We start from the raw sequence: 14,853 nt of genomic DNA, 5'->3' as shown, positions 1-14,853 counted from the left end.
GTGTTTTAGGCTAAGTATCACAGGTTAGAATTAAGTTCAAAGGAGGGAGAGATTTTAAAGCTACTCTACCCCCTGGAAAAAGGTTTTAAACACTACTAGATAATTCAGTTTTCTTTAAAACTCTTTAATATCAACATTCAACACACACACACCAAAAACCATAAAAGTTAGGTGATTTTAAAATGAAAAGCTACCTCAATTATGACTGCACAACGTTTAAATTCTAAATGAGCCCAATTATTGTGAAGATCCTGAATTTCAGGACGTAAGGATGGCTCAAAAGTCACTACAATCGTTCAAGTCAACCTTCACCGCAGAACCATCACAGTTCAGTTCAATCACGTCACCAAGGAACTCGCGCAGCTTCTCTACATTACCGCATAAGTGCCCCAGCCTGGGATAAGCAATGATTCTTTGCAGGGGTACGTAAAACTTATCTTCAATACAGAAAGGTTGGGGAGCTATCTCCATGGCTTTGTCATCTTCAGTGAGTACTGGAACTGGAAGGTCTGAGGTGAATTCTCCTGTCTGGTTGCCAGGGGCTATGAACTCAGGCTCCAATTCATGCTGTCTCAAACTCACTTGGTATTTCTGTTTCAATCTGCTCACTTCTCGGTACACTAGATAAATCACCACACGTCTACGGTAATTTATTTGCTGTAAACTTGGGTATGAGGTTGTATAAACCTGAAGGAGCAAAAAAAAAAAAAAAGATTTGGAATAGAAGAAAAATTTTCAAAACCACTAGTAACTTTTCAGCACATTAGAATTAACTGTATATATAATTAAGCACATGAACATGTCAAACCTTACCTATTGTGAATGTCCCAGTTGTGAGGGTCAAAAATTCCTGGCATATAGACACATTCTTCAACATATTCTTTACCATACACATCTCCTCAAACAAAATGGGTCTGACAAGCTTCAAGACTCAATTTCAAGTCATGTCCTAAATCAAGCTACACAGAAACTGCTGCTGCTTTTCCTCTTTCCTAACAGACTACGAAGATGGGGGTGGAGTGCACAGTTGCTGGGGAAGTATTTCCAAGACACCAGCAGATCATCTCTGTAACATGCTTTGGGAGATCATGGGGCATGGGATTCTCCTCAAAAGAATGTCATTCACACCTCTCTCTAATGGGGACTTATCTCACCATCCCAGTAAATGAACTTGCTCTGAGAATACAAAGAACACTCACAACTTCATAAACATGTTCACCATGATGTTCCAAAACAGCCAGTTCAGCTGCTTCTGCTTTTCTCCGGAAGACCCCTATCTGGGTACAATAGCCAACATCCTCAGCTCCTGTGGGTGGTTCCCCCACACCAGTAAACTCCACCGAGTAATTGTAGCGACTGGCCACATCTAAAGCCCTAAAAAATAAAACAAAGAGAAAAGATGATTTTCTAAACTAAAACAACCATTTCTAGTTAGGACAGAACATAAAAATTACAAGTTAAAATAAACTGCAATTCCTACAACATCACATGAGGCCATATCACTGGCTTTGCTTATTTCTGCAAAGCGCATTAAGGCAATGACAGTGTGAGTTTCCCAGTAACCATAAGAATATGGAACAGCGTGCAGGGACAAGGAAACCAGAAGGGCTATAATCCCAGCTCCTATTTGGGTTTGCAGTTTTGCCAGAACATGACCATCTGTCACGCCATTCTGGGAGATAACTCCTGATACCTTCACATGAAAGGTAGCAGTGCCCACACACACTTTCGACACTCGACAGAGAAAATAAATGCCCAAATATGGTAGTTCCTTAATGATTATATGCCAAGTTGCATTCTGGGAATCAATTTTGTTGGAGTAAAGTAAGAAATAACTTATTATGGTAACCGTAGATACTAAGATTTCATATGGTTTAAAACTCCAGTGTAGTCACATACAAAAAAGACACTTAAGAACTCACCAGGTCTGAAACTGCAGTCTGCTCCACTCAAATTTGTGATCTGAATCTCTAAAGACTGCACATGGAAACAGGGAATTGAATTCAGAGTTTGGTGTGCTGATGACAATCATGGCTGGACACATGTACCCAAAGACAACTTCAGGAAACTTCGCCAGATCTTCTGAATCAAAATGTTCTATTCTAAAGTGGTCAGTGAGAAAGATATAATGAAACCCAGCTTCACTTGCAAGTAGCTCCCTAACTGATTTAGCAAAACAATGTCTAACCATGGACCTCTCAGACCAGATAAGAGAAACATAGTTTGACGTTTTTCACAATAGCCAAAAGGCAATTAAAAATAAACAAATGATGGATACGCAAACTGATAGATACAATGGAACAGTCAATCTTAAAAATGACATTCAGACCCAGGCTACACATAGATGACACTGATCACTGCGCCTTGCTCTTCAACCAATGTTCTAATGTTCTCCGTCAGTCATTTCAAGCATTAGGCACCTACTGTGTGCCAGGCAATAGGAAATACAAAAGAAATAAAAACACTGCTCTAGAGAACACGTTACTAAACACTGGAAATCTGGGCACAATAGTAGGCAAACTGACCCTAGAATAAGATACTTAACTACTATTAAAGGTCATTTAGAGACATATTTTGGTTTGTGAATACCATTTCCCATTAAAAGGAACCAGAAATGGCAGATGAGGAAGGAAAGGTAGACAACCAGTCTGGTACATCTTGTTATAACAGGAAGTAAGTGCTCAAAAAAACAAAAACCAGACATATCACAAGGATACAGATGCCAGCTTGAAAGGATCCCTCCACTGCTGTTGACCAATCATGGGAAGATATGAGTAACAAAATAAAGTCAGTCACAATCCATTAAAAAAAAAACACAGGAATTCATGAGTTCACACTGATGATGGTTAACTGAGGTGGGAGGGCTCCTGACTAGTAAATACAAAGAACTGCTGAAACCACAAAAAAATATTTACCACCATATAATATAGGCAAGTTAAGGGGGGAAATATGGATGAGTAACAAGATATGTGCATGGTGTGCAGTCTCCATGCTGCTTATTTGGGGCTGGAAGGCAGTAATTATACAGCTAAGCAAGCACAAACACACCTTGACTGGAGAGAGCAAAATTAACCTCCCCAGGGACAAACAGACATTAGTGCCTCCAGATCGAACAACCTGAGGACCCAAATATAGAGCTCTACTGTATTCCAGGAATCTAATCATTAAGAGCCAAAACTGAAAAATACTCCTATTAAAAATAAAGAGAACCATGGAACTGCCTGGTGGTCCAGTGGTTAGGACTCGGTGCTTGCACTCCTATTGCCTGGGTTCAGTCCCTGGTCAGGAAACTAAAATCCTGCAAGCCATGAGGCACCACCAATAACAAAAAGGGAACTGGCTGTTTAATACTGAATTTATTAGGGGCAAAGAGTAAAACCTACACTTACACGGTTCAGAAAAAAAAATGTGTGGAGGGAAAGGGAGACTGAGGGAAACAAGAGAGCACATGTACATAAGATAAAGGAAATATGGAAAATGTTCACCTGTGAATCAGGATAAAGGAGATGGGTGTTGGTGGTACTATATACATTTTCTATCTTAACCTATAAACTTGAAATCATCTCCAAACAAAAAGCTGGAAAAAGCCAGTGAAAACCCAGTCCCAACTGACAAGCAATTTTCTCCACAAATAACTCAGATTATGACAAATATTTAGCATACTAACTTTACTGAGACTGATTAATTCATATTTTCCAAATGAATGTGTATAGTAAGAACCAGTTTCATACTTACAATTCAATACATGCTGCCAAGTCAAATCCAAGCAAACGACAGTCTTTCTCTAAAACAGAGCCATGATACAAGGTAATCGCTAAATCCAGCTCTCGGGGATCCAGATGATCCCCTACACATGGGGACAGCCTTGACCTGCAAAGCATTATTGCAGAAGGAACACTTGCACACATATAATCTATTTAGAGTATCTTACCAGCTACAGAAACTCTGACCCTCTGATAAATTATCTCCTGCCTACACTGGTTAAGTCTGACATAGCCCATTTCCATGAATTGCCATATTAAGCACAAGGTCCCAGGGTAACTTCCTCTCTCATGAGGCATTAAATGGCCGACGAGAACAAGATTTTTATATTTGATATTGCTCTCATTATTAATACTTTTGGTTCTCTCTCCTCACTCTGGATCAGTGATTTTTCAATTTTTTGTTCTTTAGAAGAAAAACATTCTTAAAAGGAACTGTAGAAGTCATGTATGAGCAAGCAACTCATTCACACTGAAGGAGGCCTTGGGCCTCTGCCCCAGTGCTGTGGCAATTTAAATCCTCTGCTATGTTATCTTGGTGTTCAGCATTGGACTTTGCCATTTGAAACTGAATTTGCAGTGCTTTGATGGCCTTAATTACTGAATTGAGGCTATACTTTCTACATAGGTAAACAGAACTTCTAGATATTATTCACAACATAGAACCAATTAGTGTCACGGTAAAGGCATTATTTGGTGAGCCTGCGGCTCTCATAGTGCCTTCTTTTAAACAAGTTGTATAGAGCTGGTGTAAGTAAATGCTTCATCTGGGAATTCCCTGGCAATCCATTGGTTAGGACTCCAAACTTTCACTGCCAAGGGCTTGGATTCAATCCCTGGGCGGGAAACTAAGATCCCATAATTGCATGGCGTGACCAAGAAAAAAAAAATACTTCCTCTAACTATAATTAATAGTGCCACTGGTTTTAGATTAATGCATAATTATTTTGGAGAATTCAGTATTACCCATTCCACTTAAGTCTCCCCTCATTAATATCTACTCCAACAAGCTCTTCAACGCACTTTTGGTATTTTAAGATCGCTAAGAGGCAAACATCACCACACCCCAAGTCTGCAACCTGTAGATGAGAAAGAATGTTATTTCAAAGACATTATAGCCAAAAATCACATATGATCAAGCATTTTTTTTCCAGAAAGAGTTGGGTATCAGTAAAATTACATAATATATTTTTGATAGAAAAATTACATACCTTTTTGGTAGAAAAATAAAAAGGAAATTAACCTGATACATTGAAAACCTAGAGGGAAAAATAGGTCCTGTTAACTTCCCAAGACCTACTACAGTGTTTGGACAGTAAACTAATTCATGGACTTCCCTGGTGGTCCAGTGGTTAAGAATCTGCCTGCCAATGCAGGGGACACAGATTTGATTCCCTGGTCTGGGAAGATTCCACATGCCGCAGGGCAACTAAGCCCATGCACCACAACTACTAAACCCGCACTCCAGAGCCTGTGTTCTGCAACAAGAGAAGCCGCCCCAATGAGAAGCCTGCACAGATGTGAAGACCCAGCACAAGCAAAACTAAATAATTAGAAATAAATAAACTAATTCCGTTGTCAAGGTAAACCCTAGGGGCCTGGCATAGGAACAGCACCTATGACAGGCCAAGTGTTCTGAGAGGGGTCTGTGCCTCTGAGAAGCTTCAAGATTTAAAAAAGGATACTGACCAAACGGACTAGGATATGGTCTAATCTGTTAATCTAGTCCCCTTAACTTATATTCACATACATTCTTAAGATTTTTTTTTTTTTTTTAGCTAACTAATGAGAACCTACTGTACATTCTTAAGATTTTTATTATATCTGACTTTCTTAATCACACAATAGTCTTCATTAACCACAGAGGGTTATCTATATACTTCTGAAGTCTACTTTATGAAAAGGGCAAATGAAGATAACTCATGACAAACACTTAAAAGTACCAACACCCAAAAAGATACACAGTATCTGAGTTGCACCCATGGTTATTCACTAATTTTCCTCTTTGAGGCAGGCACATTTATGGAATGGTGGGAGAAGGGGAGCACAGAAATGAAAAAGGAAAATCTTAACTACAGAAAGCATATCACAGAAGCACTGAGCTGCACTAATTTTTAAATAGTATATTATATACTATATAATAGTATAAAGAAAGAATGGAGCTGAAACTATACTAAATATATATGAGCCCTATCACTAACTGTAAACCACCTAGTAGAGAGAAGTCTGTAAAGATTAATTTAATTCATGAGAGAAGCTACCATTTTCTTAAGTCGACCATCCTTTAGCCTGTAACTAGCCCTACAGACTTCAGATGTTCACTGGGCTAGCCAGTTTCCCTGGTCCTATGAAATCCAAACACTGGACTTCCCTGGTGGCCCAGTGACTAAGACTCCACACTCCCAAATGCAGGGAACCCGGATTCGGTCCCTGATCAGACAACTGGATCCGATATGCCACAACTAAGACCTGGCACAGCCAAATCTATAAATAAAATATTTTTTTAAAAAAAGAACTGGCACAGAAGGGAAGTGTCACCAAGAGAGAATCCAGTGCCAGCACTGATCACATACCTCTGCTACAAAGGGAAAGCGGATGGATGCCAAGTGCTCCTTGCCTTCCCCCACCATTATTATCTAGTTAAAAAGAACCACAGTATCTCTGTCCACAAGACTTGTCTACCTGATGTGCGGACTAAATGCTCTAGAAATGTGAACCACATGAAGATCACATCCAGTGGTAAAATGTCAAGATCTCCTTCACATCTGAAACTTGCAATGTTGAATTTTACCTGAGCTCTGTGCTCCTATCCCCCATGCTTTGTACTTCCACAAAGAGTTTTCAGAAGGTACCATCTTGCCCACACTCACAGACGTTGCCTAGTGTTCCCATTCTTTGCTTAGAATGATTACCTTGACTACTTGTCCCCAAATTCTCTCCTCCCTCCAGGCCCCTGAACATTGGACTACATTTAGCCAAGGACTGCTCCCTGGTAATAGGCTGGTTTCAAGGTTCACACCTTCCTCTATCCAATTACACCACTCTTTTATCTTACTTCTCCTCACCCTCCTCTCTATAAAAGAAAATTCCTTTTTGCCCATGAAGACAGATGCTCTCCCTATTGCAAACCATTTCCCCCCTTGCAAAAGTGCTTTTGTATAGCCTCTGCTTACTCGTTAGGTCCTTACTAAGATATTTTTATTTGACAAAGCATTACAGAAGGCATTATTAGCAAATATCTGGAAAGAGAAATACCTACCTTCTTGGGTTGATGTTGCTCCACTAAATTTTTAACGAATTGGTAACGTTGTTTGTATAATGGAGGATTAAATTTAATTACCTTCTTGCTGGGAACTTCTTCAACGTTTCCATCAACCACACTATTGCACTGAAAGTTTATAAATAACAACAACAACAAAAAAAGGTAAGTGTTCTAATCATGTATGACTTCAGGAATTAAATAAGAGAAAAGTTTTATTTCCCCCAACCACTTCATAGAATACATAGGCCCTTGAATCACCTCAAATCCTAAGATTAGGTGGCACTGTACTTCCTCCACACTTCATTTCATTTAAGCCTCCTTTCATGTCTTTTAAATTATCATCTGACTTTAATGCCCCCTATAACTCAGGGTCAGTTGAAGGGAAAATTACTTATGAATTCATTTAATAAAACAATCATAAGTCTCCTAGCCACACTGAACTGTAAGGCCTGGGGTCCAGCTAGTGCATATATGCTAAGTTGTGTCCAACTCTAGCCCACCAGGCTCCTCTGTCCATAGAATTCTTCAGGCAAGAATACTGGAGTGGGTTGCCACTTCTTTCTCCAGGCGATCTTCCAGACCTAGGGATTGAACCTGCGTATCCTGCATTGGCAGGCAGATTTTTTTTTTTTAATTTCATTTTATTTTTAAACTTTACATAATTGTATTAGTTTTGCCAAATATCAAAATGAACCCGCCACAGGTATACATGTGTTCCCCATCCTGAACCCTCCTCCCTCCTCCCTCCCCATACCATCCCTCTGGGTCGTCCCAGTGCGCTAGCCCCAAGCATCCAGTATCGTGCATCGAACCTGGACTGGCATCTCGTTTCATACATTTTACATGTTTCAATGCCATGCTCCCAAATCTTCCCACCCTTTCCCTCTCCCACAGAGTCCATAAGACTGTTCTATACATCAGTGTCTCTTTTGCTGCCTCATACACAGGGTTATTGTTACCATCTTTCAAAATTCCATATATATGCGTTAGTATACTGTATTGGTGTTTTTCCTTCTGGCTTACTTCACTCTGTATAATAGGCTCCAGTTTCATCCACCTCATTAGAACTGATTCAAATGTATTCTTTTTAATGGCTGAGTAATACTCCATTGTGTATATGTACCACAGCTTGCTTATCCATTCATCTGCTGATGGACATCTAGGTTGCTTCCATGTCCTGGCTATTATAAACAGTGCTGCGATGAACAATGGGGTATACGTGTCTCTTTCAATTCTGGTTTCCTCAGTGTGTATGCCCAGCAGTGGAATTGCTGGATCATAAGGCAGTTCTATTTCCAGTTTTTTAAGGAATCTCCACACTGTTCTCCATAGTGGCTATACTAGTTTGCATTCCCACCAACAGTGTAAGAGGGTTCCCTTTTCTCCACACCCTCTCCAGCATTTATTATTTGTAGACTTTTGGATCGCAGCCATTCTGACTGGTGTGAAATGGTACCTCATAGTGGTTTTGATTTGCATTTCTCTGATAATGAGTGATGTTGAGCATCTTTTCATGTGTTTGTTAGCCATCTGTATGTCTTCTTTGGAGAAATGTCTATTTAATTCTTTGGCCCATTTTTTGATTGGGTTATTTATTTTTCTGGAGTTGAGCTGTAGGAGTTGCTTGAACCTGCGTATCCTGCACTGGCAGGCAGATTCTTTATCACTGAAACACCAGGGAAGCCCTGGGGTCCAGGTGGTCAGGAGGCTAGAAACTGTCTGTAACTGAAAAAGACTCTCCTTAACCAAACTGAAGTTAGATTGTGCCCTCTTTTGACTACACCTTCCTGAACCCTGTCCTGTCTTTGGCTGGCCTACCACAGTTTTAGCAGGTATCCTGTTAAGTCACCCACACTTGATATCTGATCACACACTTCATCCGCCACTTCAATATGTGATCACACTGGCCCACCTTCAGAATCCTATCAAATAGGTTTAGCAAGAACCCCATACCCTTGATGGGGTTCTCCTCTCTTTTCCATCCACTGATTCCCTTACTCTGCTCACATGCTGTATATCCCCAGGTGTCTATTGCATAGAGTTGGGCCCCACCTCTCTCCCCTAAAGCAATGTTCTTATTGCAATAGTCCTAAGCAGTTTTCCTATTACAAATGTCAAAATTTCCTTGACATGACTCCCATTACAAAATAATGTCATGATTAATCCATAACTACTGTTACTGTTGTTCCTAAATTATTGTTGGTGTTTTTTTGTCACGAAGTTATGTCTGACTCTTTGCAATCTCATGGACTGTAGCATGTCAGCCTCCCCATCCTTCATTAACTCCTAGAGTTTGGTCAAATTCAAAATCATATCCACTGAGTCAGTGATGCTTTCTAACCATCTCATCCTCTGCTGCACCTTTCTTCTTTTGCCTTCAATCTTGCCTTCAATCTTTCCCAACAACAGGGTCTTCTTCAATGAGTCGGCTCTATCAGGTGGCCAAAGTATTGGAGTTTCAGCTTCAGCATTAGTCCTTCCAATGAATATTCAGGACTGATTTCCTTTAGGATTGACTGCTCTGATCTCCTGACAGTTCAAGGGATTCTCAAGAGTCTTCTGCAGCACCACAATTCAAAAGCCTCAGTTCTTTGGTGCTTGGCCTTCTTTCTGGTCCAACTCTCACATCTGTACATGACTACTGGAAAAAACGTAGCTTTGCCTATTCAGACCTTTGTCAGCAAAGTGATGTCTCTGCTTTTTAATATGCTGTCTAGGTTTGTCATAGCTTTTCTTCCAAGAAGCAAGCATCTTTTAGTTTTATGGCTGCAGTCACCATCTGCGGTAATTTTGGAGCCCAAGAAAATAAAATTCTGTCACTGCTTCCACTTTTTCCCCTTCTATTTACCATGAAGTGATGGGACCAGATGCCATGATCAGTTTTTTGAATGTTGAGTTTCAAGCCAACTTTTTCACTCCTCTCTTTCACCCTCATCAAGAGGATCTTTAGTTCCTCTTGTCTCTCTGCCATTAGAGTGGTATCATCTGTATATCTGAGACTGTTGATATTTCTCCCACTGATCTTGATTCCAGCTTCTGATTTATCCAGGCAGGTATTTCACCTGATGTACTCTGTATAGAACTTAAATAAGCAAGGTATAACAATATACAGTCTTGTCATACTCCTTTCTCAATTTTGAACCAATCAGTTGTTCCATGTCCAGTTTTAACTGTTGCTTCTTGACTTGTGTATACAGTCTTATAAAGAAATCCAAAATGCACTAGAGCATTGCTGTTCAAAAAATATGCAAATATGCAACCTTCTCATAGCATATCTTTAATAGTTTTAAGGTATAATTAACTAATATATCTGAAATATTTCAAAATCAGAAATGCTTTATCTGTATTTGAATGTCAAAAAAAGGTACCTTTAAAAAGATTCACATACCCAAGTTATTCCAAACATATTTCCATTTTTTCCAATAATGAAATATTTTTAATTAATTTTAAAGTCTACTACAGTTCCATTCTTCAGTTGTTAAAGCCACATCCTAAGTACTCAATAACCACGTGAATTACAACCATTTTATAAAAAGGACACGGGCATCCGCGAATTTTAGTATGCACGCGGTGTCCTAGAACCTACATCCCAGGGTTGGCGAGGGAGGAATGTACCCCACAGTGCATCACGGGGATGACTCCAGAGTCACACAGCAGGGCACGAGGGGAAGCCTCACCTCCATGTTGTCTTCCGCCACTGTTTTCAAGTTTCGTTGAAACAAAAGTGCAGCTGTCTCCTTCAACCCCTAGGAATCAGCAATGACCAGGCTGTAAATACAGTTTTTGTAGAGGAAAAGCTGGGCTTAGTAGCCGCTGCCTAGATCATTGGGAAGGAAGAGAGCGAGGTTTCTCCCTTCTCTTTACGTTTAATCCACATTAAAGTATCATTTAACCCAAAGAATGTATCCAGAAAGCACAGCTTCAGACAATAGTAAAGAAAGTACGGCTGCCTAAGTAACCTTCCGCTCCACCAAACACACGCAATAACACCCATTCTTTCCTTTTACTATCAGTTTGATTAAAACTAACAATTCTATCAGTTGTGACTATTTCATTAAAGTCCTCAACGTCACTCAAATTGCTTTCAACTACTCTTTCACACGTGGTCAAAATGTAATTTTTAAAGAGAAAAGTGTCCTAAGTGAAAGTCACTCAGTCGTTTCCGACTCTCTGCCACCCACCCGATGGACTACAGTCCATGGAATTCTCCGGGCCAGAATACTGGAGTGGGTAGCCTTTCTCTTCTCCAGGGGATCTTCCCAACCCAGGGATTGAACCAAGGTCTCCCGCATTTGCAGGCGGATTCTTTACCAGCTGAGACACAAGGAAAGCATATACGTTCCAGCACATACCCAATTCACTACTGGCCTTGAATTTTACATTTTTAGTTCTCTATTGCACATCTGCCTCTATCAACTAGAACTCAGTCTAAAATGTAGACACATCCCTAAATCGTTAACTGGTAAACCCTCCTCAAGAGAGCTCAAGAGAGCATGAGTGGATGCAACTATTACCTTTCTGTAAGAAGCACCTCCGCGCGCGGCCAACCAGCGGACATTGCGGAGAAGAGCGGATGCCTCAAAGCGGCGGCCGCATTTATCTCCGGGCCCGGCCCTAGACACTGGCGCACGCGCGGTCTCACCACGTGATTTTACCCGCCCCCCGCCACACCTGCTCCGCCCACACTTGCGCAGCGAGCACTGCCCCGGGGACTCCCTACTCCTCCGCCCGAGGTGTCCGGAGCCCAGCTCCGGATTCAGCTCCTTTCTTCTAGGCTCTTGGCTCCAAGACATCGGGTTTGTGTCTTTTAACGGCGTCTGTGGCTCATTTCCCAGAGCCATGTCTTAAGTCTCCATCCGCACATTGGCGGGGGGACCACGGTCCCTGCCACGTCCCCCCCTCGCGAGCAGCTGCGACCCGCCCCAGCCGGCCAGGAGCCGCGACTGTTGGCCCGAGGCGGCACCTCGCTCGGCGTGTCCGGGGCCGCGAGCAAGACGCCGGGCTCCGACGGCTGTTGGCTTCGTGGCTCCCCCCGTGCGCGGCAAAGAGCCGAAAACGGTCCCGGCCAATGGAAAGTGCCAAGAGGAGCGACCGGGCTGAGCGCGAGCCGAGCAGCCGCTCGCGTCCGAATCGGCTAACACTCCCATCCCCAGAACAATCCACACGGACCTTAAAGGGGACCGTGGGCTGCCTAAAAGCTCTGTCGGTAACATCTGAACTCAGAAAAGCCTTGACACCTTAGTCCGCAAACCTCCAACTGGTAACTACCGCATGCTGGGGACACAAGTATCTGACCTCTTAGAAAAGTTACTTTATCGTCTGCCCTTCCCTTGCAGAGATTCAACCTAACACCTCAAAAGTTATTTCTTTCTAATATGTGAGAGAAGAACTTAAAGAGGAGAGGAGACACGAAGCTGCCTTTGCGGTTGGGAGAGGAATTTAGTCCTATTTAAGAGACTCGATCTGGTTTTACTAATGAATTAATAACCCACTAAGTGAAGTGAAGTCGCTCAGTCGTGTCCGACTCTTTGCGACCCCGTGGACTGTAGCCCACCAGGCTCCTCCGTCCGTGGCATTCTCCAGGCAAGAATACTGGAGTGGGTTGCCATTTCCTTCTCCAGGGGATCTTCCTGACCCAGGGATTGAACCCAGGTCTCCTGCATTGCAGGCAGACGCTTTAACCTCTGAGCCACCATTCAGATCAGATCAGATCAGTCGCTCAGTCGTGTCCGACTCTGCGACCCCATGAATCGCAGCAGCCAGGCCTCCCTGTCCATCACAAACTCCCGGAGTTCACTCAGACTCAAGTCCATGGAGTCAGTGATGCCATCCAGTCATCTCATCCTCTGCCGTCCCCTTCTCCTCTTGCCCCCAGTCCCTCCCAGCATCAGAGTCTTTTCCAATGAGTCAACTCTTCGCATGAGGTGGCCAAAGTACTGGAGTTGCAGCTTTAGCATCATTCCTTCCAAAGACATCCCAGGGCTGATCTCCTTCAGAATGGACTGGTTGGATCTCCTTGCAGTCCAAGGGACTCTCAAGAGTCTTCTCCAACACCACAGTTCAAAAGCATCAATTCTTTGGCGGTCAGCCTTCTTCACAGTCCAACTCTCACATCCATACATGACCACAGGAAAAACCATAACCTTGACTAGACAGACCTTTGTTGGTAAAGTAATGTCTCTGCTTTTCAATATGCTATCTAGGTTGGTCATAACTTTCCTTCCAAGGAGCAAGCGTCTTTTAATTTCATGGCTGCAGTCACCATCTGCAGTGATTTTGGAGCCCAAAAAAATAAAATCTGACACTGTTTCCACAGTTTCCCCATCTATTTCCCATGAAGTGATGGGACCGGATGCCATGATCTTTGTTTTCTGAATGTTGAGCTTTAAGCCAACTTTTTCACTCTCCACTTTCACTTTCATCAAGAGGCTTTTTAGTTCCTCTTCACTTTCTGCCATAAGGGTGGTGTCATCTGCGTATCTGAGGTTATTGATATTTCTCCTGGCAATCTTGATTCCAGCTTGTGTTTCTTCCAGCCCAGCATTTCTCATGATGTACTCTGCATATAAGTTAAATAAACAGGGTGACAATATACAGCCTTAACGTACTCCTTTTCCTATTTGGAACCAGTCTGTTGTTCCATGTCCAGTTCTAACTGTTGCTTCCTGACCTGCATACAAATTTCTCAAGAAGCAGATCAGGTGGTCTGGCATTCCCATCTCTTTCAGAATTTTCCACAGTTTATTGTGATCCACACAGTCTAAGGCTTTGGCATAGTCAATAAAGCAGAAATAGATGTTTTTCTGGAACTCTCTTGCTTTTTCCATGATCCAACGGATGTTGGCAATTTGATCTCTGGTTCCTCTGCCTTTTCTAAAACCAGCTTGAACATCAGGAAGTTCACGGTTCACATATTGCTGAAGCCTGGCTTGGAGAATTTTGAGCATTACTTTACTAGCGTATGAGATGAGTACAATTGTGCAGTAGTTTGATCATTCTTTGGCATTGCCTTTCTTTGGGATTGGAATGAAAACTGACCTTTTCCAGTCCTGTGGCCACTGCTGAGTTTTCCAAATTTGCTGGCATATTGAGTGCAGCACTTTCACAGCATCATCTTTCATCATAAATAATATATTGGGAAATAACATATTTTCAAACACTCAACACCTACTATATGCAAAGCACAGTGCTGACCTTTTCGGGGTATCACAAAGATACATTACACAGTTTTTATTTTTGACATTTTGAGGGTTCTAGTCTTGTAGGGAAAAGTTTGTAACTTAAGGTAAGCTTCAGCAGGTTCTTGTTGGCTCTAGGAAACAAAAGTTTTAACCAACAGCCTTGCTTGAAGGAGCATATTCCCTATTGCAGAATATATAATCTAAACAGGATCTTTAAGCATGAGTAAGTTAATTCCACTTCTGTGTATTTTTAAATCAATTAAATAAGGAGGCTGTTGGACTGAGGTGGCTCTAATGCCCTGAAAAGCCTGTATAAACAAAACTGAAGCATGCAAATGCCTCAGTGTTAAGAAATTGAAACCTAGGGACTCCCCTGGCCATTCAGTATGTAAGACTTTGAGCTCCCAATGTAGAGGGCATGGATTCCATCCCTCCTGTGGGAAGTTAAGGTCCTACACATGCCTGGCTAGCCCACAGTAGGGGAGAGTAATGGAAACCTAAAGACAACCAATCATAAGCTAGTAGGCTTTCCCAAATAAGGCATCAGCTTAAGCTTGTGAAAGCAAAAAACAAAATGGAATAGATATTGCTAAGAAAACTCTCTAAAATGGAGCCAGAAGACCGCTGAAGAAGTGTGACTCATGCATGT

General features: G+C 41.9%; 1 protein-coding gene across 3 annotated transcripts; it reads right to left on the bottom strand.

Annotated features, from left to right (window-relative positions):
* Nucleotides 1-103: 103 nt before the first annotated feature.
* HENMT1 (HEN methyltransferase 1) lies at nucleotides 104-11,999 on the bottom strand. 3 transcript variants are annotated; one of them, XM_061410999.1, is made up of 8 exons: nucleotides 11,538-11,999; nucleotides 10,701-10,769; nucleotides 7,102-7,149; nucleotides 4,728-4,840; nucleotides 3,736-3,870; nucleotides 1,923-2,102; nucleotides 1,200-1,374; nucleotides 104-687 (listed from the first exon to the last, which is right to left on the bottom strand). In XM_061410999.1, the coding sequence occupies exons 1-8, from the start codon at nucleotides 11,862-11,864 to the stop codon at nucleotides 277-279; spliced, it is 1,458 nt and encodes a 485-aa protein (XP_061266983.1). In that variant the 5' UTR covers nucleotides 11,865-11,999; the 3' UTR covers nucleotides 104-276. The 3 variants fall into 3 exon arrangements, with proteins under 3 accessions (XP_061266983.1, XP_061266982.1, XP_061266984.1); XM_061410998.1 differs by having other exon boundaries at nucleotides 7,021-7,149; nucleotides 11,538-11,998; XM_061411000.1 differs by having other exon boundaries at nucleotides 7,021-7,149; nucleotides 10,701-10,791; nucleotides 11,538-11,626.
* Nucleotides 12,000-14,853: the final 2,854 nt, after the last annotated feature.

This window comes from Bos javanicus, chromosome 3, assembly GCF_032452875.1.
Source record: "Bos javanicus breed banteng chromosome 3, ARS-OSU_banteng_1.0, whole genome shotgun sequence".
NCBI lineage: Eukaryota > Metazoa > Chordata > Mammalia > Artiodactyla > Bovidae > Bos > Bos javanicus.
The sequence above is the reverse complement of the archived record's forward strand: the minus strand, read 5'-3'. Positions and strand labels throughout refer to the sequence as shown.